Source organism: Aphidius gifuensis, linkage group LG4 (assembly GCF_014905175.1).
Source record: "Aphidius gifuensis isolate YNYX2018 linkage group LG4, ASM1490517v1, whole genome shotgun sequence".
Classification (NCBI taxonomy): domain Eukaryota; kingdom Metazoa; phylum Arthropoda; class Insecta; order Hymenoptera; family Braconidae; genus Aphidius; species Aphidius gifuensis.
Genome location: NC_057791.1, coordinates 17584276 through 17610237, shown reverse-complemented (window position 1 = coordinate 17610237; position 25962 = coordinate 17584276). Strand labels below are relative to the sequence as shown.

Genomic DNA, 25962 nt, shown 5'->3' with positions numbered 1-25962 from the left:
CTAAATGCGCGACACTCACGTCATTTTTGGTTTTTTTTTAAATACATTTTTTTCTTTTATGATTTTTTTTGGAGGATCTATTTCAAACAATTTTAAGCTCTTATTGACATTTCTTTTTGTTCCTTTATTTTTTAAATTATATATATAAATGCCAATAGCGATCAAATGGGAAAATAAGTTTTTGTTTATTATTTTTATTGCGTGTTATAACTATATTTGCTAAATTTTTTTTTTATTTTTTTCATGCTTTTAAACTCTTTTTTACGATAGTTTAGTGTTTTATATTATATAAATTACAAACGAGGGTCTGGTGTAACATGGTGTATACGGACCGGATGTCTGGCTCAGCTAATCCTCGTCTCCAATTAACACAGTTTGGGGAATATATACATATACATCAAGCCACAAATATTTGAATAGCAGGGACATTGAGAAATCAAGTTGAAAATTCAAAGAAACTATTTTTCAATTAATATCATATCATTTTAAATTTATTATTATTATTATATTCTATTCAAAATGAATGATTATTTCAAACTCTTCTGTATATATTAATTATAAAAATATTATATTACATGATTGTATAATGAGCAGATATATAAATGATAAAATAGAATGATAATAATTATTATTATTAATTAAAACGACACGTAATTTATATTTTAAACTAAAAATAAAATATTGAGAAAAATCGATTGAGTCAAAGAGAGAGGTTGTCGTCAAAATAAAATATTTCTTTGACAAAATATACTTCAAATTACCAGTAACTGACTCACAAACGGAATACAAAATCAACTATTGTGAATTACGTGGTCTCAGAAATGCTAAATAATCGACTTTGTTTTTTTTTTTCTAAAGCTTTTTAAATACACTCAATTTATATTCTTTTTTATTTTCAATTCCCCTTCTGTATAGTTTTTGTGTCGGTTTTTTAAACGATTCAACTTCCCTATTTTTCGTTATTTTTTAAACAACCCCCGAACCCTACTAGTATGACAAAAACCCAAACACATACATGTACTTTTTGTAAATTTTCTTATTAACAATCTAAAATATTTCACAAAGGTGTCTCTTAAATTAACAAGTACATATATAACTCTCGTGAGCTATTTTGTAAAAAAAAAATACTCAAACCATGAATGAGCCTTAAACAGTCTACTATATAAAGAATGTGTAAATAATCTCAAGATTAAAAAAAATAAATAAATTTCTACTATATAAACTTACTATTTTTTTATTTATTAATTTGACCTCAATTTATGTTCAATATTTTTAGAAATTTATTTGTTGTAAAATTGAGTTTATTGAACTTGCAATTTGTCATTTACTTGGACCTTGAATTATCATCATGACAAGTGAGAAATAAAAATAATAAAATAAATAACCAGTAAGTAGTTGTTGAATTATTTTTGAGTCAGTAGAAAAAACAAAAAGAAATATATAATTATTCCAGATAAAAATGGCTATTTTTGGATGTTTTATTCGAAAAAAAAACCAAAAAAATATGAACAATAACGATAAAGATAAAATTATTGTAAAAAAATATGCAAATAAATTCCAGAAGGCGTCAATGTTTTCTTACTGGATAGTAAAGCAAGAGAGAGAATGAGTGGATATATTCACCGATGGTTTAGCTTCAAATATTTGGTGCTGATGTTGAATCATGGCAACGTCGCAGAGACTGTATAACCATATGATGTATGTATAAGGTGACTTAAAAATTTCATGTGTTGTATATATCTTTGTTAATATATTATGTGTACACTAACTGCCCTGAATGATGACCATACCACCCAAGTAACAAATTTTTGAAAAAAAAAAAAATTATTGCTCTTTAAATTTTACTCTTTTATGGAACTACTATATATTTTGTTGACACATAAGGGGCGTGCATAATTCCGCCCCTTAAAAAAGAAAATAAAAAAAATATATCCAAAGAATTTTTTTTATTGTCATAATTTTTAATTCAAGACATTCAACTATATAAAATGATATAAAAAATATTTTGATGTATTTAATTGAGCTAGGCATACAGCTAGCGCCAAAATAAAAATCAATTGAATTTGATGACAAAAAAAAAAAAAATACAAAAAGAATACACGTATTAATTTGGCTAAGATACGTCATGGAATATTTTTAATTTAATATTTGTTTTTTGTTTTCATTGGACATTTAAATATAGAAGTCATAAAAATTTCAATATGATTTGTTAAATTGTTAATATTAATAAAAAAAAAAGAAAAGAAAATATTGAATGACTTGCAAGCACATGTTCATACCGGATATGTCTGAGTTGGCAAGATTGATAGTGTAATTTTCGGGATATTTAAGCACTAAGTTTTATGATCGTTGTGTACTGTAATTTAAATATGATTTTGACAAGAAAAGGACATTGATTCATATTTACTTGTCGCATTAATCAAATGCTATTAAAACTAAATGAAAATTTATTAAAAAGTAAATATTGTAATAATATAAATTTCAGAAAATTTAAAAGAAAAAATATTCCATTTTTCTTTTTGGAGTAGAAGCTTTTTGAGCTTTATCATATTTAAATAGAGTACAAAATTATAAAGAGAATAATTTTGTACAAATTTAATTCATCACAAACAATATTTTATTATTATTATTTTATAAATGTACAATGTTTTCTATAAGATACCTGGTATATATATACAGGTTCAGATGCCATTAAAGGAGCGAAAGCGGAAGAAAAAAAAAAACCAATTAATTTCACGTATGTCATGATCTTTTCACACTAATCTTTTTACAAGCAATTACCAGTATGCCTTGTTTGTTTGATAAAAATGATGATTATAATAATCATAAGATTATTTTTAAAATCATTATTAAATTTTTAAATTGAAAGTATTTATATATACAATTTTAATGAAATGTTTCGAGGACAATTAAAAACAAACAAGCTTGAAAAAAAAATCAGGTATTTTAGGTGCACCCAAAGTATAATTTAAAAAAAACATTAATTGTCAAATGTTGAGGGGGGTTGTTGACATGTTTGAATTGTCTCATCTCATAATAAATTTTCCACACATTTATAAAAAATATTAATTGTCTTGATAAGTGATTTAACGAATAACGAGACACATCAAGTTTCAAGTAGTAGATGAATATTATGTTTCGTAAATAAAAATATATATATGTTTAGAGTCACAAAAAGCACACTGTTAACTTTTGCATGAGTGGACGACATTTGTGGCTGGAATTAACGACGTGGTGGTGGTGGTGACCGATAAAACCACTCATTATATACATCACACACTCTCACATTACAAAGACCAGAAGAGATGATGATTCTCGCGAAATCACATGTACGAAAATGAAAAATAATAAAAAACCATTTACAAAAAATAATATTAATATTTTTCTTTTATATTTTTGTGGGGCTAAATATTTTAATATTAAAATTCCATTGCAAGTAGTCACGCAACTGTCCATCAATGTATTTTTTTTTTGATTAAAAAAATATTAAATTATTGGCTTTCAAATATTAACCAAAATAATAATTAATTTTTATATATCTGTCAAATGATATTTAACCTTTTCAATTGAATTTTTATATCTTGAATGGAAAATAAAATAAAAATTCGTTTATCAAAAGCTTTTTTGTTTGAACAAAAGTGTGAATGATGATAATTTGCGTAAATAGGTAGATACTATAAATACACTAAACAGATACTATATCACATTATATTTTTTTTTTTCGTCTCTTTGAGAAGCATATCAGACCAGATACGGAGCATTGACTGACTGACATTGTCCAAGCCAAACATGGAAAATTTATTTCTATTTTTTTTTTTTTTTTACCAAGCCTTATAACAAGTTTAACAATTTTCTAATTGTCGAGTAAATAAAGTATTATTTGACTTAAAATTGTAAAAATATATGTGTTGAAAAAAAAAAATAAAATGATATTTAAAAAAAAAAAAATTTAAAAAGCATAAAGCTGTTGGTCCGTAGAACGTTTATCAAAGAGGCAACTGTTTTGTTGCGAGAACCACGAAACAGGCCACAAAGAGAGGACACCCAACGCGTCCAGTGTAACAGTATTATTGCTATGTACACGTATACATACAGTTAATTTAAATATACATATATATATATACATCGGCAAAATGCGTGCAAAAAAAAAAAAGATATATTTAAAGAAAAAAAAAATTTATATATACAAAAGCATCGGGAATCGAAACCCAGTAGTAGTTAGTTATATATATTTATTTTTTTATTTGTTTTAAACATAACTTTCTTATTCATTACACAACGACTGCTTTGTCACATTTTTTTTTATTTTTATCAACTCTTTCTCTCACTCAATTTATTATTATCTTGAAAAAAAAATAGCAACTTTTTTTTTAATTTACAAATTCTATAGTTATTTTTAATTAATATATAATTAAAATTTGAAATAACTTTTATTAAATTAAATTCATTTAAAACAATGCAAAAAATCAATAAAATTTTTATGAAATATATTTTTCATTAAAATTTTATTTCTAGTATTAAATGCAAAAAATATTTTGACTCTAGTGAATATTTTCAGCGTTAATTACGCAATTAGTTATGGCAATTAACAAAGTTTTAATTACTTTGGTGCAATGCAGCTTTAATAAATAATAAAATTACATTTAACTCAGTATATATCAAACACTGTTAAATAAAAACTTGAATATAATTTTAAAATAAAAAATAAATAAATGCTTAATTTTAGAAAAAAACCTAGCAAATAAAAATGAATCTTTTATTTTTTTTTTCTAAGTAGAGTTAATTTGTTTTTCGTTGAGTTTAATCTCTCGCATTTTCAAATTATTTTTCTGCAGTGTATAATAAAAAATATATTAAAATTATTGTATTATTTTTTTTCTTTTGCAATTTTATATTTTGCGTTTTATACACATATTATATTTTTAAAGCAGGTGTGAATTTTCATGATACTTTAAATTATCTGTGCAGATGTTTACTGGCTTCGTGAAGGTAATGTTTATAGATATTTTTTCTGTATATATAGTAGGGTCATTAGAAGAACTCTGAAACATCTAGCCAACTGCCAACGAGATATCATTTGAGTATATCTAAACACCTTTATTACTGTCATGAAGTTTATTTTTTATTTATTTTTTGCAAAGATTCAAAAGATGCAGTTATTATTTTTTATTATATACACACGGACATTCGAGGACATTCATATTATCATTTTATATTCTTTATCATCTGCTAAAGTGTGAATGGCATTTAATATTATAATCATTTTTTCTTACAAACGCAATAAATATTTTTTAAATTCATTTGACATATTGTCTCTGTATATATCAATTAATATCTATCAGAATATTAAATTATTCAAACTATTGTTCCTTTGAACAATCAGAAAAAAAAAAAAAAGAAAAAAAACATGTATTTTCTCTTACACGCAATTTTTGCAACCCTTTCAATTTCTCCACCTTGTCCTCGACTTTTGTGTCATGTGTTGTTTCATGTATAAAACCGCCTACCCCATCGAAAAACATTAATGTTACAAAGTCACCCTTTTTTTTTTGTTAATTAAAAGGGTCTAAATTTCACGAAAAAACAATCATTGATTTTCATCGTCATGTCACGCTCACAACAACATTGCGAATAAATAAATAAATAAAAAATAAAAAATATTTATTGTACGTATATAAACAAGGCTGGATTGTGAAAATTTAAAGACGATGAAAAACTATCTTACAATATGTGCACGGAATCCGTGAGCAAAGCCTCAATTACATCCCCCGGCGTCTTGAAATTTTTTATTTTTATTTTTCCAATCTCACAAAGTTGTAAGTTTTTATTTTTTTTTATTTTTTAATTCCATCTTGGAACGCCTTCTGTTTCTCAGCGACTTACGTGTATAGAGAAACAAAGATGATGATAAAGAAAAAGAAGAATAATAAAAAAAATAAAAAAATAAAGACAATAACAATAACAACAGCAACAACAACAACAGCAACGAAGAAGGAAAATAAAACCGATCGAGTCACGCGGTTTATCGATAGTGGGAAATCTTTGTTAGATCTATAGAGAAGACCGTAAACGGTCGCTGAGAAAACGACGACTTTAATAAAAAAAATACATTTAACAATAATAATATTACCAATAAACATGATTTATATAAAAAATATATATTTATTTATTTATAAATAAAATATAAATAAATGAAAAAAAAAGGAAAAAATAAAAATCAAGTGATTATGTTTATTTTTAGTCAGACGAAGAAGAGTTAATAGAAAAAAATGAAGAAAAATAAAAAAAGATGAGAATTTTATAAATATTAAACTGTGCCAGGCGGGATGAGGAAAGGATAGTGACCCACGTGGTGCACATACGTCCGGTCGTTTAGTGTACAATTTTTTTTAGACTCAAGTATATAGAACTCATCTTAACCTACCAAGAAAACAACCAATTTCGCTGAGGGCTAACATTAGAAAGTTTATGACTGAGCGAAAACATTAGCCCCAAGTTGTAAATTAAAATTCAAAATGCAATAAAATATATATACAATATAATAATTTAAAAAACTCAAAAGAAAAATAAAAATTATTTTATATATTTTGATGAAATACCGAGGAAAATTTATTTATTTTCTTTTCATTTAAAAATTTAAATAACTAATAGACTGTATTGATAGCTAAAAATGACGTCATTTATTTTCTTTTCTCATTTCTTTTACAGGTATAATATAATTATGTTAACCATTTATTATGTCATATTCAGAAACGCCCCTATCATCGCCCACTTTTAGCTTTTTAGTTTCCCCTATTTACAATTTTTTTTTTTCCCGATTGAAAGGCAAATGATAAAGTGACAAGTGTCGAATCTTGTAGCACTTAAATTTTTACCCAAAATTTTCAAAATATAAATCAACGAAGAAAACTAGAAAATAAAATAAAACTTGCTCAAATTTTTCATCTACTTGTTATTTTTTTTTTATTTTTTTTAAATATCTTTTTGTCTAATAAATTTTTTTTATTTTATTTTATCTACATTATATTTTTTATTCTTGTTTTAAGAGTTCTTTCTGAATTCTTAGAATCTGACCACCCAAGTATTTTTTACCTTTTTCGCTCAATCGAACGCTGTTCTTTAAAAAAAAAATCTACCAAAATTATTTTGCCAATTGGTTTACTTTTGTTCCATTAACGAACAAAAAAAAAAAAAAAAAGTCCTAAGCAATATGAGAGTTTATTTTTGATTTATAAATATCGAGTTCAATAAACAATTTTTTTATTTTTTTTCTGTAAACTCTAGTATTGTATTTCTAAGTCGATTAGAAAAAAAAATATATATAAATACTAATAATAATTGAGAAAAATTCTTCAAACCAAACAGAACAAGTTTTATTCTTGCTAAAAGACCTGTCAGTTCTCATCTTGCTCCATACAGTTTGTGAGAATAAAGAAGAAAAATAAATAATAAAAAAGAAAAAACATATTTCAAAAAAAAAAAAAAAAAACACCAATAGGCAATTCCCTCTCACGAACTTGGATCAACTCACGCGTTTATTGTGTTCGAGTTAAGATGGCACATCCTTTTGTATCGATCCCTTTATTTTTTATACCTTTTTATAGCATACATACAGGGGTGAAGAAGCTCTGTTGCTTCAATTCTCATCTGATTCACCTCTGTATATATGTTTTGATCGTTCTAAACGCGCATGAACGAAAATTCAAGAAAAATAAATAAATAAAAATAATAGGTATTGATGCGTGTGCAAAATAAAATCATCGATCATGTCAAACAAAATAATACCTCAATTATCGAGAAAAATCAACTCAAAATATATAATAATAAATAATAAATAAAATTAAAACAAGAGTCAAATATATGTCTAATCATCTGATTACATGAAAATTGAATGAACGAGGCGTTTAAAATTTATAAGTTTGATGGATTAAATAATAAAATAAAATGACGACGAAGAAGAAGAAGTAGCGTGAATAGAAGATCAGAGCGATCGACACACGCATAAAATTATCGAGAACGTATCATCATGAGTGAGTCCAAAAAATTCTCCTCCTCTTTCAATATCACATAAACACTTTAACGAGACTATACAAAAAAGTTGAATTATGTGCATGTGAAGCTGAGAAACAAGAGGCAAAACCAGGCCCAATCATCTCCCACTCTGTTGGACTATCGGGACCAGAGTATCTTGCCTTCATACTTATATTACTCCCCACTTTTTTTTATCAGTCAGACCATGAGTCCCAACTTTTCTCCCCTCTTTACAATTTTTTTATTTTTTATTTTTTTAAAACGACTCGTTCTGAGCATTCTTTCCCTGGTTCACGAGACCATTTAGATTCTTTCTACCTCATTTATATATCCCCTTAAAAAATATACATCTTTTTTTCTTTTTTGTATTTTTCATCTCTTTTTGTGTTCCGTCACAAGTACTTTCTACAATCCGTAATACAGGTGTTAACGAAAAATGCTATTCAAACGTTTTTTTTTTGTCATGCTCCACAAAGCTCATAGATATATCTATCGTTGTTTTTTTTTTTTTTCATCTGCAAAAAAATCGATAAATATAAATGGCTATGGAACATGACATTAAAGTCATTTTAATATTTTTATTTATTATTTTTCAAACAACAATGACTTTTGTTGAAAAAATAAAATCATGATAATAATAATAATAATAAATAAATGAATATTCAATTGAATGATTGTTATCAAAATATACTGACTAAAGTAAAATATCTTTTTTTTTTTTAATTTTTTTATCCTTTCATTCCTTATATTGCCTAGTTGTTGTTGGTAACATTTCAGATGTCAATGAAAGAGGCAGTTTGGCGTGAAATGGTGGGGGGTATGTACACCTTGGCTGTCTTGAAGGTCTCGCAAGAACGAGAAAAAGGATCGCGATGAGAGACATGCCAAAGCAGTGTGCTGGTAATGAGACGGGTAAACGAGATTCCCGAGTTCGGAAAATAAAATAAAACATCACAAGCTAACAAAAATAAAAAAAAAAGATCAATTTAACGGACAACCGTGACACATAGGCGCAAAATGGAGACGATCGAGAGAGGTTCTCTCTTTTCAAACAATTTCCGACAACTGATGTGTTCTTTTTTTTTATTTTATTTTATTTATATTGTATTTTATTTTTTTTCATTTCTTTTCTAAACTTGAAAATATTGTGAGACACGTTTGGGACCATATCCCACCGACATCTTCGCGACCATTAGCTAAAACCCACGCACTCCATTATCCCTCACAGCAACCGGAAAATCTTGTGGTTCCATTTAGTGGTGGGGCACATGCATTCCATGGGCGCCATGTCGCCACTAAAATTGCGGTATCCTGTGGTTTTTTAGCTCAATATTGCACTGAAGAAAATACTAGATGAAAACAACTCTTTTTTTTTTTATTTCTACAGGTCAAAGAGATTGACTCAACAGTATATTCAAAAAAGATATCGAAAAAGGTCAAGATAAAAAAAAATCACTGAAGAAAATTGGAATTTTCATGGGTTTCAGAAAAAAAAGAATACACTTACACGCGTGCCAAAAATTTTATAAATATATTATATTGAAAAGTCCTTGAAATATACATTTCATTCTTTTTTTTTTCTTCAACTCTCTCTTTTTTTTTCTCCTATATATATACCCAACACCACACACACACAAAATTTTATATTTTCTTTCTAAAAGTGCTGTTTTTCGTGACGAATATATATTCAATTTTAAAGTGGTTTCCCAAGAAAATATATTGCCTCAACTTTCTAACTACTGTTCGATTTTATTGTTGAACTTGCACCCCCTACTAGTACCGAAACCAATAGTAAAACCTCGACAAGGCCATACAAACAATTATTTATTGTTCTCTACTACTTTTATGTTTATCCACAAATTGTCAATGGTTCATAAATTTTAAACCTTTATTTAAAAAAAAAAAAAGGAAAGTAAAATTTTCAGAATTAATTTTACAGATAAATGGTAATATATAAACACATTTTTTACGGTTAATTAAAATTATTAAAACTGAAAAATAAGCTAAAATTATTTTTTGTAAATTTGGGTTTATATTTAGCGTTTTTTTTTTTTTTATCAAACCACGAATGACCTACAATTTCTCACCGCGAAAAAAATAATAAACGAATGTAAATTATCCCACGCACTATTTTTATTTTTTTTAAAATCTTTTATTTCTCATAACAATTAATTCAGTATTTAAAAAATATGTGAATAATATACCAAACTATAATGCTGAAATAGTATATAAGGTATATATCACGTTTGGACATCTTGGCATCTTGGCAACGACCCACACCTCTCACAACTACTCAGTTGTTCTCTACAATATGAGAACAATATGTCGTTCTACCGCAAAATCGCCAAACAACAAAATAGAAAAAAAATAATAATAACTAAACGAAATGGAAAAAAAAATAACACACGTACATCGAAAGAGTGATCACTTAATAAAATGATAAACACAAATTGTTGCGTACAATGCACATTTCGAATGAAAGGCGTTGGCCTCTGAAGAATTTGTATTCTGATGTCTTTTACTGTTTTATACGCGACACGCTTAGCCAATTCATTCTTCAGATATTTTTCCATTGTTCATAACCAATAAAATTTAGTATTAGTATAAGTTTAATAATTTTTCTGATGTATGATTTCAAATTATTTTGAATTCCCAAGCATATATGTAATGGGAAAAAAATAAATAAATATTGTCAATTAAATTGATAAAATATATTTTAAATTTAAGTAATAGCTATTAAACAATTCATTGCATGTAGGATATTTGAATTGGGCGCCATTATTTTGAAAATTTGTATGCCATTTTGATTTTTTTCGCGTAAAACAGCGTGTGCGCATAAAGATTGTTGAACATTGAACGACTCTTATGTTTATATTCTTTATTTATCATGGGATGATATCAAGACAATTTTATTAAGCCCAAAAATAAAATTACCAAGTTGAATTTTAAACGAGACATGGGATTTTTATTTTCAAAAAACAATTTTAATATATATACTAACGGCGAGTTTGCTGCGCGGCTAACTTGCCGTTGTTAAAACAAATTTACAGTCAAAATGGCTCGAGGCATAGCACGCATGCGCCACCATCAAATTATCAAACAAAACTTAATTTTTTTTTTTGTATTGAATAACCAGTAATTTTTTTAAGTAACCTGCACTGCATGCTTTGTTACCGCAGTCAAATTATTTTTTTAGAAAAATATACAAACAACACGCACCTTACAAACATTTTATCAATCAATTTTCGAAGCGGAACAGAGCAGTAGTATATTTACAATGATACCACATTTGCATTGTTCATTTTGACTGATGAAAAGGGACAAAAATCATCACTTGGTCATACGATCAGATCTCTTGATTTCATAGTTTTTTATTTATTGATTTTACAATGCTCCAAAATTCGTCGCGTGTTCCCGTTTTTTTATTTCGTAATTTTCGAAGCGTAATGGTATTTGCCATTTGAAAAAACGAAAACACTTCATTATCAGTGCTTTGTTTTATTCAAATGATTTCTATTGTCTAAAGATTCGAAAATTAAATTGAAAAAAAAAAAAAACAACACAAATTGCAATGAAGTTTTTTGATTTTTACACGATCAGGATGATTTTTTTCGAAAAAATTAAATAGCAAATAATATGTATCATTTAATAATTTGTATGTTATTCATTAAATTAAATATATTTATATTTTTGACTTACCATTGAAACAGGTATCGGTCCTCCGGCTCCATTGATGTAGGGGTAAGGCGGGACGAGGTAGCCCGGGCAGTTCATGGAGGTGTGCGGCGTCGGGTCCACCTTTCCTGCTCGAACAAATAAGAAAGGTTCATGTTTATCCAACGATTATACGTTTCGGTATTTTTTTTTTCACAATTTTTTTATTTCGACATGCTATCTCTATATATAAATATATACTATCTACATATATATATATAACACGATTTCAAAGAAGGTATATAAAAAATGAATAAAAAAAAACAGACAAGACAAACAAGATGAAACTTGGAATAAATTATAAAATTCCAAAAATATAAAAAAACTCTAATCAAAAAAGATTCGATTACATTTATTTATTTGTATATGATAAAAATAAAAAATATATTTTTTTTTCTTTCATATATATGTATATAATTATATGGGAATATTACTCAATAAGCATATATGGTTAATGGAGTATTTAAACAATTTAAAGATCAACAATAAAAATATATAAGATATAAAATTAATGATTTTAATATATGGTTATTTAAAATTTATAATTATCTCAGGTATATATTTATAAATATATTATTTTTTTTCAATACTAATTACAAGTAAAGAAAAGAAAGAAAAAAAAAGATTTGAAAAAAAAAAATTGTAAATTGAAAAATAAAAAAAATAAAATAAAGCAACAAAGTATCAAGTGTCGTAAAACTATTCAGGCATTAAGGCAGGTAGTTGTTAGCTGTATTATTGTACAGTAAAACCAGCAGTATAATAATTTATGTAACAAAAAACGATTAAATCACTGTTGAATGATTCTTGTCTATAAATAAATTTATCCAAGAAAATTGTATGTAACAAAATGTCCGCATGTATCGACACATTGATAGAAGAATAAAAAATATATTTAAATATTTTGTAAATAGGAAAAAATAATAAATAAAATTTGACACATTTTTGTCAATTTTATATTATTTTTCCTCATCTCTTCTTTCCCATTTTTGTCTATTTAATAAATTATTTTATAATTTATCCATTTGACTTGAAATAATATGGTCTTATCGCAAAAAAATGTAAATAACCCAATGTATAACGGATTGTTGAGACACGCCAGAATCAAATGGATAAAATCAATTCATTAAATCATTCCTATAAATTGAAGAAAAAAAAAAAAACATTCCAAATGGCTTAATAAAAAAAATAAATAAATAAATATAAAAAAAACTTATAATAATAAAAATGAAAGAAATAAAAAAAATAAAAAAAAATATATATTATCAACTTATTGAAGTGCCTTTGATTCTATTTGCCAATATAATTAATAGTAGGAATTCGAAATTCTTGTTCGAACGTTCCAAATTACTGTTAACGACTCAAGCGTGTAAAAATTCTCATTCAAAAATTAATCAGCTAATTTAAAATACATTTGAATAAATGTTTATTTATTTTTTTTTTTTTATGACACCAAAACACGTTATCTTGGACCAACGTGTTTAAGAATTTTTTAAAAATATTTTTATTCAATGACACACGAATATCGATGCTTATTATTATGATTTTTAATTTTTTTTGCATTATAGAAAAAAAACTTTTTGTGCACGGATTTAAAACGATGGCTTTTAAAGCGCTAGTAAAAAATATGAATAAAAAATGATCGTCGTCGTTGTCATTGCTATGAGCGACTAAACGAAAAAAACTAATAAAATAAAAATCAGCAGGACTCACACATGTGTGTAACACACGCTATGCACGTTCAATTTTATTGCCAACGTGTATTGCAAGCGTGCATCCTTTACTCAACTTATTTCACTCAACAAATATCTTCTTCCTCGCATACCAAATAACACTATCAATATAATAATAAAATAGTAAAATTAATACTCAAAGTCAATATTAGAATAAATTTTTAAATCTCAAAATAAATTTAATTATAGAACAACAAAAAAAAAAACTAATGTAATCAAAAAGATGATTAGATATTTAACAAATAAAAGATTTTTTAAAAAAATAATTAATTAATTTAATCAACAAACAAACAACAAAATAAATAAACAAAACAAATAAATAAATAAAAATATCATGAACCCGTTAATGCCACATTATGTTGACTCAGGTTTGTGTATATATACACTGAGCTGTTGTCGGCTTGGTAAATTACTATAATTGTAAAGTTCCGGCGATTTTTAGATTAGCTCTGGTCCATCAACAGCTATACGACCTGCCCAACCCGACCTACCGAAACACACACATATTACCAAATAACTGCTAGTCAATTTTTTTTCCTCACTCAATTTATAATCACTCTCATCTAAAAACTAGCAACCAATATATTCCCTCAAAAAAAAACGAAAAAAAAAAAAAACATTTAAAATGATAAGTTTTTTATTTTACATTCAAAATATCTAAAAATTTATTTGTTTTTATATTTTTTTATTTATTAACTTAAATATTTATGCAAATGACAAAACACGCAGATTAAGGCAATAATTATTATAAATAGAAATGTTAAATCTCAGCCCCCCTAAAGGTAGATCAAAAAAAAAACTTACGATATGAAAATTAATTTGACATAATACGTGTTTCGAATTTATTTCTTTGATTTCATTATCAAGGTAAGAATAAAACATTGGTAAATGAGTTTAAAAAAATTGGATTATGGTATATGAAAAAAAAAAGCGTATGATATTTTATGATATTTCTTCCGGTATTCCCAAGAGTAATTCTGACATCAAATGAAATAATAAAAATGAAAAAAAAAAAATAAAAGCGAAAAAGGTCAAGGATTAGGACAGGTTTCGAACACTATATATATATTATTTTTTTTATTCGTTCACTCCCGCAGTTTTTTAGACTAAAATCTGTAACTCAAAGATGAAGATTGTGACCCCAAGTTTTTCTTCTCGGAGGTCTTGTTAAATGTCAATAGAGAGTTGTAGTGTGTCTCTGTGTTTCGGTCTTTTGGGCTGATTTTCACGACACGGGGGGTCCACATGAAAATCAAAGGAAAAAAAAAATAATGCCGGCATACAAATAGGCCAACCGATATACAATATACAAGATAAAAAATTGTATTATTATTATTATTTTTTTTTTTTCTCAACAACTGACACCAACAATCTTTTTTTTTATTTTTTTTCTTATTTTTTATACATGTATATTTGGCCCGGATATAGTTTTTTTCTTCACACTGTGAAAAGCTTTTGTTCAACAAGTGTATGCTCTTTGAATCTAGGATTTTGTCATGCTGTTTTCACGCGCTTTTATTTACGAAAAAAATAAATATCCAGTCTACAAAGTATAAAATAAAAGGATATAAAAAGAAGTATAAGATTACGAAAAGAAGAACCGAAGGTTTATCGGCTAAACTATTGAAGAATAAATAAATTTCTCAAAACGAAACCACAAAATGTAGAATAAATATTTTTGTTCAAAATTTCACACCAAAATATACCGGAAAAACGACTGTTATTGTTCAAAAAAAAAGAAATACAAATACAGATGACTCAGTTTAATTATTTAAAAACCTATAAATACAATTTTCATGAATGAGCCAATTCTGGGTGTTTTAAATTCATTTTGTTGGATAACAATGGACAACGATCAATTTTTAAATTTACCAACAATCAAGTGACCCAAAATTGAATCATTTGTCTATCAATTATTTTATTTAAACAAAAATTCATGTACAAAATTTGGAGCAGTCAAAAAACATACCCTAAATCATTCTGAAATATTCCAATACATACAAATGGAATTATAAAATAATTATTCCTCAAATGTTACCTCGGTAATATTAACAATTAATTTTTTCGGACAAAAATCATGTTAATTTCATGGTACATATATTTTTTTTTTCAATCAATGAGTATATATGTATAGTTAAATTTTCGTGAGCTAAAGAAGTCGATGCAAAACTTGCAAAGATATTTAAAATATAAAATAAAGGACGAAAAAATAAAAAAAATAGAGAGGGTCAGACACTGAACGGTTGTGCCAGGGCCCTCGTAACAAGAGACGCCGCGCCGGACAATGGGCTGGCTCCAAACCAAGGCTACTTACTGTGGTGAAACCCTCCAGCCTCTCCAAGAACCGATCATATACATAACCATACACAAACCAGACACACATATACATTTTTACAAACACACAATTTCAGCTTCACTTGAAATGAAATATTTATAAGTATTTTTTTTAAGAAAAAAAATGAAAATGAAAAAATCTCTAAGCTCTTATCTATAGTATATATATTTTTTTTTTTCTCTTCTGTTTTGTGTATTTTATTTCTCATATTTATATACGGTACTCATCCGTATAGAATGCGTGAAAATCTTTTATTTAGATTGAAGAGGTGAAGAGATTTTAAGAAAGAGATTTTCAAAAAATTTGTTTGTGTGGTTTTTATTTTATTTTTTTTTCTTTTTATTGATGGATTTTATGGATGATTTGATGCACTGTAAATCGCACTTTGTATTGTCAGAATAATGAAATTTAGATTGAATTTTTTTCATAGAAAAATCAATAATTCTATTATGATTTGGAAAAATAAAAATATAAAACATCGAATATATTTTAATTTTGGAGTACTCCAGTAATTTCAAGAGAAAATAAAATGGAGTAAAATTTTACTTGGAAATTTTATATTCATTTATTACATGCAAATAACAAAACTAAAAAAATATAAGACCCAAAAAAAAAAAAATAATAATAAATAGAATTCATTTTTCCCCGAATAAAATGTGTGGAAATTCTTTATTTTTTGTTTTTTTCTCTTCCGGATTTCTCAATAAAAAAAAAAAGAAAAAAATAAAATACATTTGTCAGTTGATACCTGAATTTTATCTAGAGCTGATCCAACTTCTAAGAATCAACAAAAATAGACTTTTCATAGGCTCGGAAGTGAGCTTGGAAAAATCCCTTAAAAAAAAAAAAGATATAATAAAAAAAAAAAAAAAAAGCCACAGCAATAGAAATATCGAAAAAAAAGAAACAGAAAAACAGAGAGAGGGAGAAAGAGAAGGAATGGAAACTTGGCAACGTTGTAAGGCCCCAACTAGTAGCGCGAAAAAAAAGCCCCAGGGCTGAGACCTCAGGCCCAAAATACAGATGCGTGTCTGTGTGTATTTGGTGCATATTTTTAGAAAATAATTTTTTTTATCATCGCATGTGTTAGAATAATTTAGAAAATTTATAATAAACCAAATAAATAACAGAAAAAGATGGACAAAAAAATAAATAAAATTCCAAAAAAAAAAAATCCATCGCCCACTTGTTTTTTTTTAAATTTAATTTTTTCTCCAGCATCTCATATTCAGATGTATTTTTCTTTCTCACTCATCATACTGGCATTTGGTTTAGCCTCTATATACACCTTAGTCTCGAAGGGGGCGCCCAGTGTAACCGGTCCTCTACACCGCATGGGCGCGTCGAAAACATCGAGTAGAAGCGAGAAGTTTGACACCCGTGGACAATCCCAAAGACGTTCCCCTCTACAAATCTTTGCAAGGATAACTGGACGATAAAGAGCCAAACTCGTAAGCTGCTTTTCAGAGGTGAAGAACCGTGATTTTTATTTTTTATTTTTTTATATACAATTTTATATAAAAATTTAAGAATTTTTATGACTATTTTTTATATATTTTTTTTTTCATTACACGCGTTTTTGTGTATCATTGAATAATTTTTATATTTAAATACTTGATATTTTTATCAATTTTATTACCACTATTTCAAATGAATAATGTGTGATGATGATGATGATGATTTTTTTAGATAATGTATATTTATTTTTCTATTTTTATTAACACTCAATGTTATGTGAAATTCACCGCAATTATTTCACACACAAATAGTGCAATTGAGATTGGATAAGATTAGGTTTATTTTTGCAATGCATTTACACGTTGAAGACACTCGAGATAAGAATGATGATATTACACTAGGCAAAATGTGTTGCAATAAAAATAATTTAAAAGAGTTATTGACAAGTATTTTTTTTTGCACAGCACATATATAATTAATTTTTTTTTTATTCACTTTATCTATTTTTAAAAAAATAATTTTTCAATTTCAAGTTGATTTGGGATATGAACCTGTTTTAGTTATTTATTTTCTTTATCCTTGCAAGGTACAATTATTTATGGAGACCAATTGCTGCCTTATTTAGCTCTAGTTAACTCGACCACGAGATTGATCATATACCTTCTTCTTCTTATTCTTCATCCAACAATTTTTTTTTTATTTATTTCTATATCCATTCGATTTTGATGAAGAAGCAAAACTACCACCACCACCATCATCATCACCACAAGGACTCATTCCATTTTTTTTTTACGTTCATCGGGCGTGAACCAGACAAAATAACCCGGACAAAAAAATCAAAAACGAAATTGCAATGTGGGCTTCAGTGAGTTTGCAAAAGTGCAAAACGCACACACGAAGATAAACGAATAAAAAAAAAAATAAAGGCAAAAATAATAATGTGAAAAAAAAATATACCAAACGAATGAGAATACTGAAAAAAATTATCCGTATATGCTTGATCTCATGTTTGAGATTTAGTTCGATAAGAAATCGAGGATGCATTCTATTGGGCTATTTATAATTTGTAGATTTTTTTTTTTCGATAGTAAAATTATGAGCTTGAATATGTTTTTATTTTTTTTCTTTCATTTAAAAAAAAATATTTTTAAAAATAAATAAAACAACATTATTTAGTTGAAGAATTTACTTCGTCATTTCCTGTCAAAATTACAATTTAGGGTTCGAGGCTCATTTGCCCAGGTATAAAAAATGAAATATATTATTATTTTTTTTTCGTTTCTTTTTCATGTACAATTTGTTGGAAATTAAATTGTAGTAAAATAATTTTAATTTAGCTGACTTTAAATAGATAAAATATATGAAAAAAAAAGAAGAAGAGAAATATATTTTCATCAATAATTTTTATATATGTGAGTTTAAACAAACTTGTGCCAGATGAATATAAGAATATTTTAAAAGCCGGACTAGGTGCTCTAAACAAAGAGTTTTATTACCATATTTATAGTTGTCGTAAAACACTACGCAGATTACCAGTCCCCTTGGCATCAACTCAGACACATTCATATAGCCTCTCATGCCAATATTATTTTTCTTTCTCAATATTTATTTTTTAACTCTTTTTTTTTATTATTTTTTTTTTCTTCACTCTTATATTCCTCAATAATTTTTCAGTCTTATTATACTCAAAATTATATTAAGCAACTTTTAAACAACGTATATTAAACTACATATTTTATATATTATTATTGCAAATATTGATGACCCATTCAAAAATTCAACTAATAAATTTAAAAAAAAAAAAAACATTATTTTTATTTTAAAATTTTTTTTTTTCTTCATTTCTTCTGACAGTTAAAGGTTTGAAAAATTTTCAGTCAATGACTTTGCATTTATATTTTTCTTTTCATTATAAATACGAAGAAAAAAAAAAAGTAAAAATTTAGTCGATAATGAATTATGATTTTGATAAATTCTTGGCTAACCAAAGAAAAAAACAAAAAAAAGAAATTATTGAATTTCGTTGATATATTTAATAATGAATTTTTTAATAAAAAGTATTTAAAAAGATGAGCTTAATTTAAATTACCCCGGTTGATTTAATTCAACTTTAACAATCAAATAAAATTAATGATTTGACTATTGCATGACTAGGTCAATCAGAAAATGAAACGCTTCAATTTTCTGTTATTTATTTTAAAACCTATATGTGTATATATATTTTATTATCTATCTAAAATTTATTTTATGTGATTATGAGATAACCAGTAGCAGTCTTTTTCCACCTCGGTAAATTCACCTATTTGTCTGTTGTTTTTTTTTTTTGTTTATTATTATTTTTTCATCATGACATTGCGTGACGTTGAAATTAAATGACCCCCACGTGTCGAGCACGTGTTACTACAGGTCAGGGACCGACAGCTTCCTGTTTTAATTTTATTTTAATTCTGATATTATTTTTAAATTTATCGTTATTTTTATTTTTTTTTTTCTTCTTCTCATTTTCATCTTAACCATCGCAGAGTCATATGATATGATTGACAGCGGTTTGAAAAAAGCAAAAGAAAAAATAATATTTATCGAATATTTTTAGTTTTTCTTTGTCGACAATAAAATACTCATTATGAAACAACAATGAGTCTCGTAGAAAAAAGGCATCATCCATAGAAAATAAAAAAATAAAAATCATGTTTTCCTTGATGGGCATTTAAATAATCTTTCATGTTTTTTTTTCCACTCCTTTGAATAATTTTTAAAACGAGAAAAAAATAATTTTGTTTAAAATCTACAAAATCATTCAAGTAAACATCCACATCAGGTGCAAAATAAATCAAACATCAAAAATATTTATAAATGATTTTCACATTTTCCAATATCTTACATAGTTACATTATTTATAAAGTTTTTTTAATAAACTATTTCTTCAATATTCTAAGAAATATATTTTCCAATGGAATTTTTTTTTAACCAGTTATATAAAAAAATAAACACACTACTTTTATAAGCATCACCATCATGAGAATTATGAGTATTGAATTATATATATGTGTTTGTAGTGAAATACAGTTTGAAGAAAAAGAAAAAGAGAAAAATAAATGCATAAGAATAAGATGAAAAACAGAAAAGGGAGAGAACATAACAGAAAGAAGATCTTTTTCGAGGTACTAGACAGTAAAAAAGAGTGGGAACAAAAAAGTGGGGTAAGGCCCAAAGTTGGACTGTACAGACCCAACGAAGAATGAGGGGAAAAAAATTTAAAAAAAAAAACCCAAGAATCACACAAATAAAAAAAAATTATTTTTTCATTTTCTGTCTCTCTTGTTTTTCTAACGTTTCGCGTGTTTCTTTCTTTTTTTATCTCGTGAATACAAGGAGAAGTGCAGCAGGTAGGCTCGTTAGCGAGCAGGTAGGTAGAGGGCTCTCTGTAGGGTAGGTGTATATCGTGTATATAAATGCTGACTGTTCGGTTTTACTCATGCCCATGTCCCTCATGTATATACCGGGTGGCTCAGTAAAGTCGTTTTACTATTATTTTCTTTTCAATATAAATATATATTTTTTTTTATTTTTTCCTTAGTCTAAAGATGAACGGTTCTTGGGTCATTTCCAATACATATTTTTTTTTTCTCCCAAAGTTGGGTCTACCACATTCTTATTCAATACACAACAGCATATTACACAATAGAAAAATATTTTCACTTGACCCTCATGTAGAATGAAAAAAATGTTCAAGTGAAATAAACAAAAAAATTCAAATAATTTTTTTTATAAAGATAAATTTCGATTTTTTTCATTCTTTCTTAAGTTTATGTTTTAAAATTATATTTTAAATTCATGAATATGTGATTTGCTCACCCGGTAGGCAATGCATGCTAAGCAAAAAAAAAAAATCTATGTATGTATGTGTAAGTCAGCAAGAAAATGAGCAAATAAGAAAGAAGATGAAGAAAAAAAAATAAAAAAAAAGTTAAATGAATATTTTAAACTGTATGAAGAAACATAGACCCAGTATAACGAATTTTATGGTTTTAAAAAAGAAGATAAAATAAATTTTGAGATAGTTGTTGAAGATTTCTTCAAGAATTTAAAACCAATGATGTTTTCCTGAGCTAAACTAAAAATAAACACTTTTGTTTATTACCTAATGATAAATAGATTTTAAACAAGTTAATCATTAATTATATTTCAAATCATCAATATATATTTTTGGTATTTTAACTAAATCTAAATATATTGTTTGGCGCTAGTGTCGCCTTATTTTAACTGTATCCCAAAACTTCCGAACGATCGTGACTCCAAAAAACCTCTTTAAATCATGTGTATTAGTTATGTGATGGTGATGATGATGATGATGATTGTGATGGTAGTGGTGGTGGATTTAACATCGTAAGAAGAAGATGGAAAGAAAAAGAAAAATAATAATAAGAAAAAGAAGAAGAAGGTATTCGGGCAAGTTCAGGGTGATGCAGCAACGCAAGTTTCGTTTGGTTCGTTTCGTATCTTATTCGTTATAGCCTTCCAACATATTTCTGTCTTTCCCTTTTTTTTTCCTCTTATACTCTCTGTTGCATTCAACATTTCGTGATTCTCAGTGAGGAGGTATAAAGAGGGAAAAAAACGAGAGGAACTTGAAGCATGCTTCACAGATTTCGTCGCCGTTGATATTGCTGCTGCTGTTGCTGTTGGTGCTGCTGTTTTTACTCTATTTTGCTGCTCCTTTCGTCTCGTTTAGTTTTTACAATACTAAAGCACTGAAGCAGTATGCTCCCGGCTATCTAAACACCCAAGACGCCTACACGCAAACTCGTCAATTACTTGGCATAACGAGATATCATTGGACCTTGTTGGGAATTTATTTCAAATTTTTTTTTTTTTTTTTACCAAGATTACTAGTTTGTTTTATTTTGATACCAACTGTCTAATTCTTTAAAAATTTTACTACTACAACCATCAATTAATTAGTTTATTAGATTTGTTTGTTTTAGAATTTTAATTTTGTTGAGAAAATAATTTATCTAATGCATTTTTCAATTATACACAACGACACTTGATAAGAAAACTTGAAAATTTTCAATTTAACTTTTAAAATAACAAATATTATTTTTAGAGAAAAAAAAATTTATGTATTTATAAACAATAAATAGAAAAATAATAAAGCTCAACTTCAAAGAGAAAAAATTGAATAAAATAAGCAAACAAAAAAATTGTATTTAAAATAATAAATTGCATTTGATAGAATAAAAAAAAAAAAAATTTAAACTTTGACATTTTTGAATATGACAAGGCTTCAAATGTCTCGTTTTGGCGAACGACAATTTTTTAGACCGCCATATAAACTCTCGGACAATTTCAATCGTCCGGGATTATTAACCACTTGAGTGACCATCACACACAGTTTGTCTCTCTACTACTTCATATGAACTTTGTTTTGTATGTCGTCAACATAAATGTATACACCCTTCACCTCTTTTTTTTTATTTTACTACTCCAATAATATAACCAAATCAACCCACGTTCAGAAATTTTAACTATAAACTAACTTCCTTTTACATAATTTTGTTTTATTATTTTTAATTTTGCTCAGTATATATATGATAAGAAGAAATTTAAACTTAAGCTTGCTATTGTTTACACTCTGTGTAATACTACACTTATTTATCACGTATTCTAAAGTATAATTTTGACATATATACTTGACGTTTATTATTATTATTAATATGAGAATCGTCTGATAATCGAATGACGCAACGTTAACTCACAAAAAATTCGTCGAATTTACGGTCAAAATTCATCGTGATTAGAATCACTTGGATATAATATAAAAAATAAATAATAAAAAGTATATTTATAATGTGAAAAATTAATCGGTTGGATGCGCACGATATAACAACAATAATTTAAATGAATTAAGTCAAATAATTTGTGCCTCATAAATCCAAGTAACTATATAAAATTTGTAAAATGAAAAGAGAAAAAAATATATTTATTTTCAATTGCTGTATAGTATTTTCTTATTTTGGCACTGTGCAAGATCAATTTGTCAGCTTGCTTAAAATGATTAAATGAACGGCTGAGAATATAAGACAACATGGTAAGTGCATAACTTTATTGTATGCAATACAAATGTGTGTGATAATTTGTCATTTAGTTGGCTGTGAATAACTACTAACTGTGAAATGGGATTAAAAGTTTAAGTTCAATACTCATTCTTAGAAATAAAAATAAATGAGATGAAAATAAATTTGTTCAATTGTATTTTAATTACATGGAGAAAAATAAAATAATAATAAATTTATGTCAATTAATATAAACATATTAATCAAACGTTAATTTAGATTTGTAATTTTTTTTCTTTAATTTATTGACTGTTGAAAGGTAGAGAGAAAATTAATGATAAATCATTTTGACAAAATTAATAACAGTCATTAAAAATATCTGTCGTGTTAATAAATTTTTTTTTGGGAGATAATTCAACATGTCTTTTTTGATAACGATAGAAATTTTATTCATAGAGTATAACTATATGAAATTTCAAGATAAACAAATTCGAATTGAAATCTATTGTGTCTCAATAATTTTGAGGAAAAAAAGAAACCTCCAAATCAATTTTCCTGTCATGCTAACCAATTCTATTTTCAAGGACAATTAAATAATTGATTAACGACTAAAATATGATAATTGCTTTGAAAAGCTATTCGAAAAAAAATAAATATAAGAAAACTTTTTCTTTTAAATTATATTGATGAATGATTTTGTAAATAAAAAAATTAAACTCACCATAAACTGGACTGTGGTCGGACCTCGACGAATTTTTTCCAGTCGTAGCATAGCTTCCACCAGCAAGTGAACCTTTTTCCTGTAACATAAATTAAACAAAATTAAATTAATATTTCTCTTTGACAAAAAAATTAATCAATTTAAATAAATAATAATAATAATAATAAATTAATTTCGTGCCTCTGATTCTGTGAGATCAATGAGTGAACTCTTTTCTTCTGTAAGATTTTCCGAGGATCTTTTTTCATCCTCACCCTCATCTTTGAATACTTTGACCTCGTCTTCACTACCGAGATCATCGCCACCGCCACTACTACTCACGTGCGGCATTATTATTTATTAATAACAATTGGAGTGCACCGACCGTCCGACGGGGACCGATCGGGCCTCAATACACTTGCAAAAACAGATTGATACGTAAAACCCCCCCAATCAACACAATCCCCATTATAAAATACACATATCCATTTGTATATTAATATACATAAACAATAATAATATTATTTACTTTTTTTAATTATTTATAAAACGTGTATATACCGTCGGTAAGTCGTGATCACTTTTATATATTTATTAAAAATAACGAAATAAAATTATTAAATCCGTTCACTTAATTTTTAAAAATATTCATTAAATTATATGAAAAAAAAACTAAAAAAATATAAACAATGATGAACGTGATAATAATAATAATAAACCACCCTTCTTTTATTTTTTTTTTGTATTTTATAAATATAAAAAATCACAACTTATTAAATAAAACAATTTTTAAAAATTAATATAACAAAACAAATACACAAACACAGTTAAAATGAATATTAATTAATGTTGTGTATTATATATGATTTTTGAATATGGCTTTGACCAAGTGTCTTATTAACTCCAAAATATAAATAATATTTTTTATTTCCTCTGGTAATACATTGACGGCACATGACACCAATAACAACACTGAACAAAAAACACTCACGTTTTCACGAATCTTAAAATGATATCCGTAGTATTAATGAACAACGACAGAGGGCGAATAATAAAAACAAAATGAAAAAAATAATAAAAAAAAAAAAAAAAACTATTCAACACATATTCGCACACTGACTTGATATATACAATATTTTTTTTCAATTATTTTTTGTTATGAAAAAATTTATCAATATGCTAGAGATAAGACGAATTACACTAGTACAATACTTGACAATTTGGAGTAAAAAAAATTTTTTCTCATATAAATCACAATAACACAAAAATAATTAATTTTCTTTCATGGAATTTCCTTGGCCATGACAAAAAAAAATGTCGTCTTTTTTTTTTTTTTTATAAAACACCAAATTTAATTTCTGTTCAATTGTGACTTTTTTTTTTAATTAAATAATAATAAACAATTTCAAGTCAAAGAGTTGACGAATAAAAAAATAAAAACCAACAAAAAATAAACTAAAACAAATGAAATAATGACACTTTTTTTTCTCCTTCGTTTGTTTTTTTTTTTTGTAATAAAATATAAATAGTTATGAAAAATGTTCAATTGTTTATTGTTAGTTGTTGTTATTTAAATTATTTTATATAAACAATAGTATTAAGTTATTAATAAAATAATATTGATAATGTTTATCTCGAATGTAATATTATTGTTTTTTTTTTTTTATAAATAATAAAAGCGAACGAGTAAGCGTCCATACGTTTAACCGAAACGTTTGGGCTGAATGCTCGATGCTGACTGCCGGCTGGATTGCTCGGGCGGGAGGCTCTCCCACGCGTGGACCAATCAGAATACATGAATTCGATCCGGACGGCTTCTATTCCCTCTGCGTTCTATGTATTTGACTTCAACACAACCTTCTCCCTCTTCTCATAAAACTCTCTCTTCTCTTTTTCTTCGACGTCTCACTGTATTTTATTCCTTTGGTTTGTGTA

The 25962-nt window shown here is 26.5% G+C and overlaps 1 protein-coding gene across 3 annotated transcripts in view; it reads right to left on the bottom strand.

Annotated features, from left to right (window-relative positions):
- The window catches only part of LOC122855368 (protein pangolin, isoforms A/H/I/S), a 100751-nt gene extending 74871 nt beyond the window's left edge, over nucleotides 1-25880 (bottom strand). For 2 of the 3 annotated variants that reach the window (XM_044156663.1, XM_044156665.1), the window contains exons 1-3: nucleotides 24229-25880; nucleotides 24049-24127; nucleotides 11731-11834 (exon numbers count right to left, since the gene is read on the bottom strand). In XM_044156663.1, coding sequence (XP_044012598.1) covers nucleotides 11731-11834; nucleotides 24049-24127; nucleotides 24229-24378 — 333 coding nt within the window. In that variant the 5' untranslated portion in view covers nucleotides 24379-25880. The remainder of the gene's footprint in view (nucleotides 1-11730; nucleotides 11835-24048; nucleotides 24128-24228) is intronic. The other variant, XM_044156664.1, reaches the window with a different exon arrangement.
- Nucleotides 25881-25962: the final 82 nt, after the last annotated feature.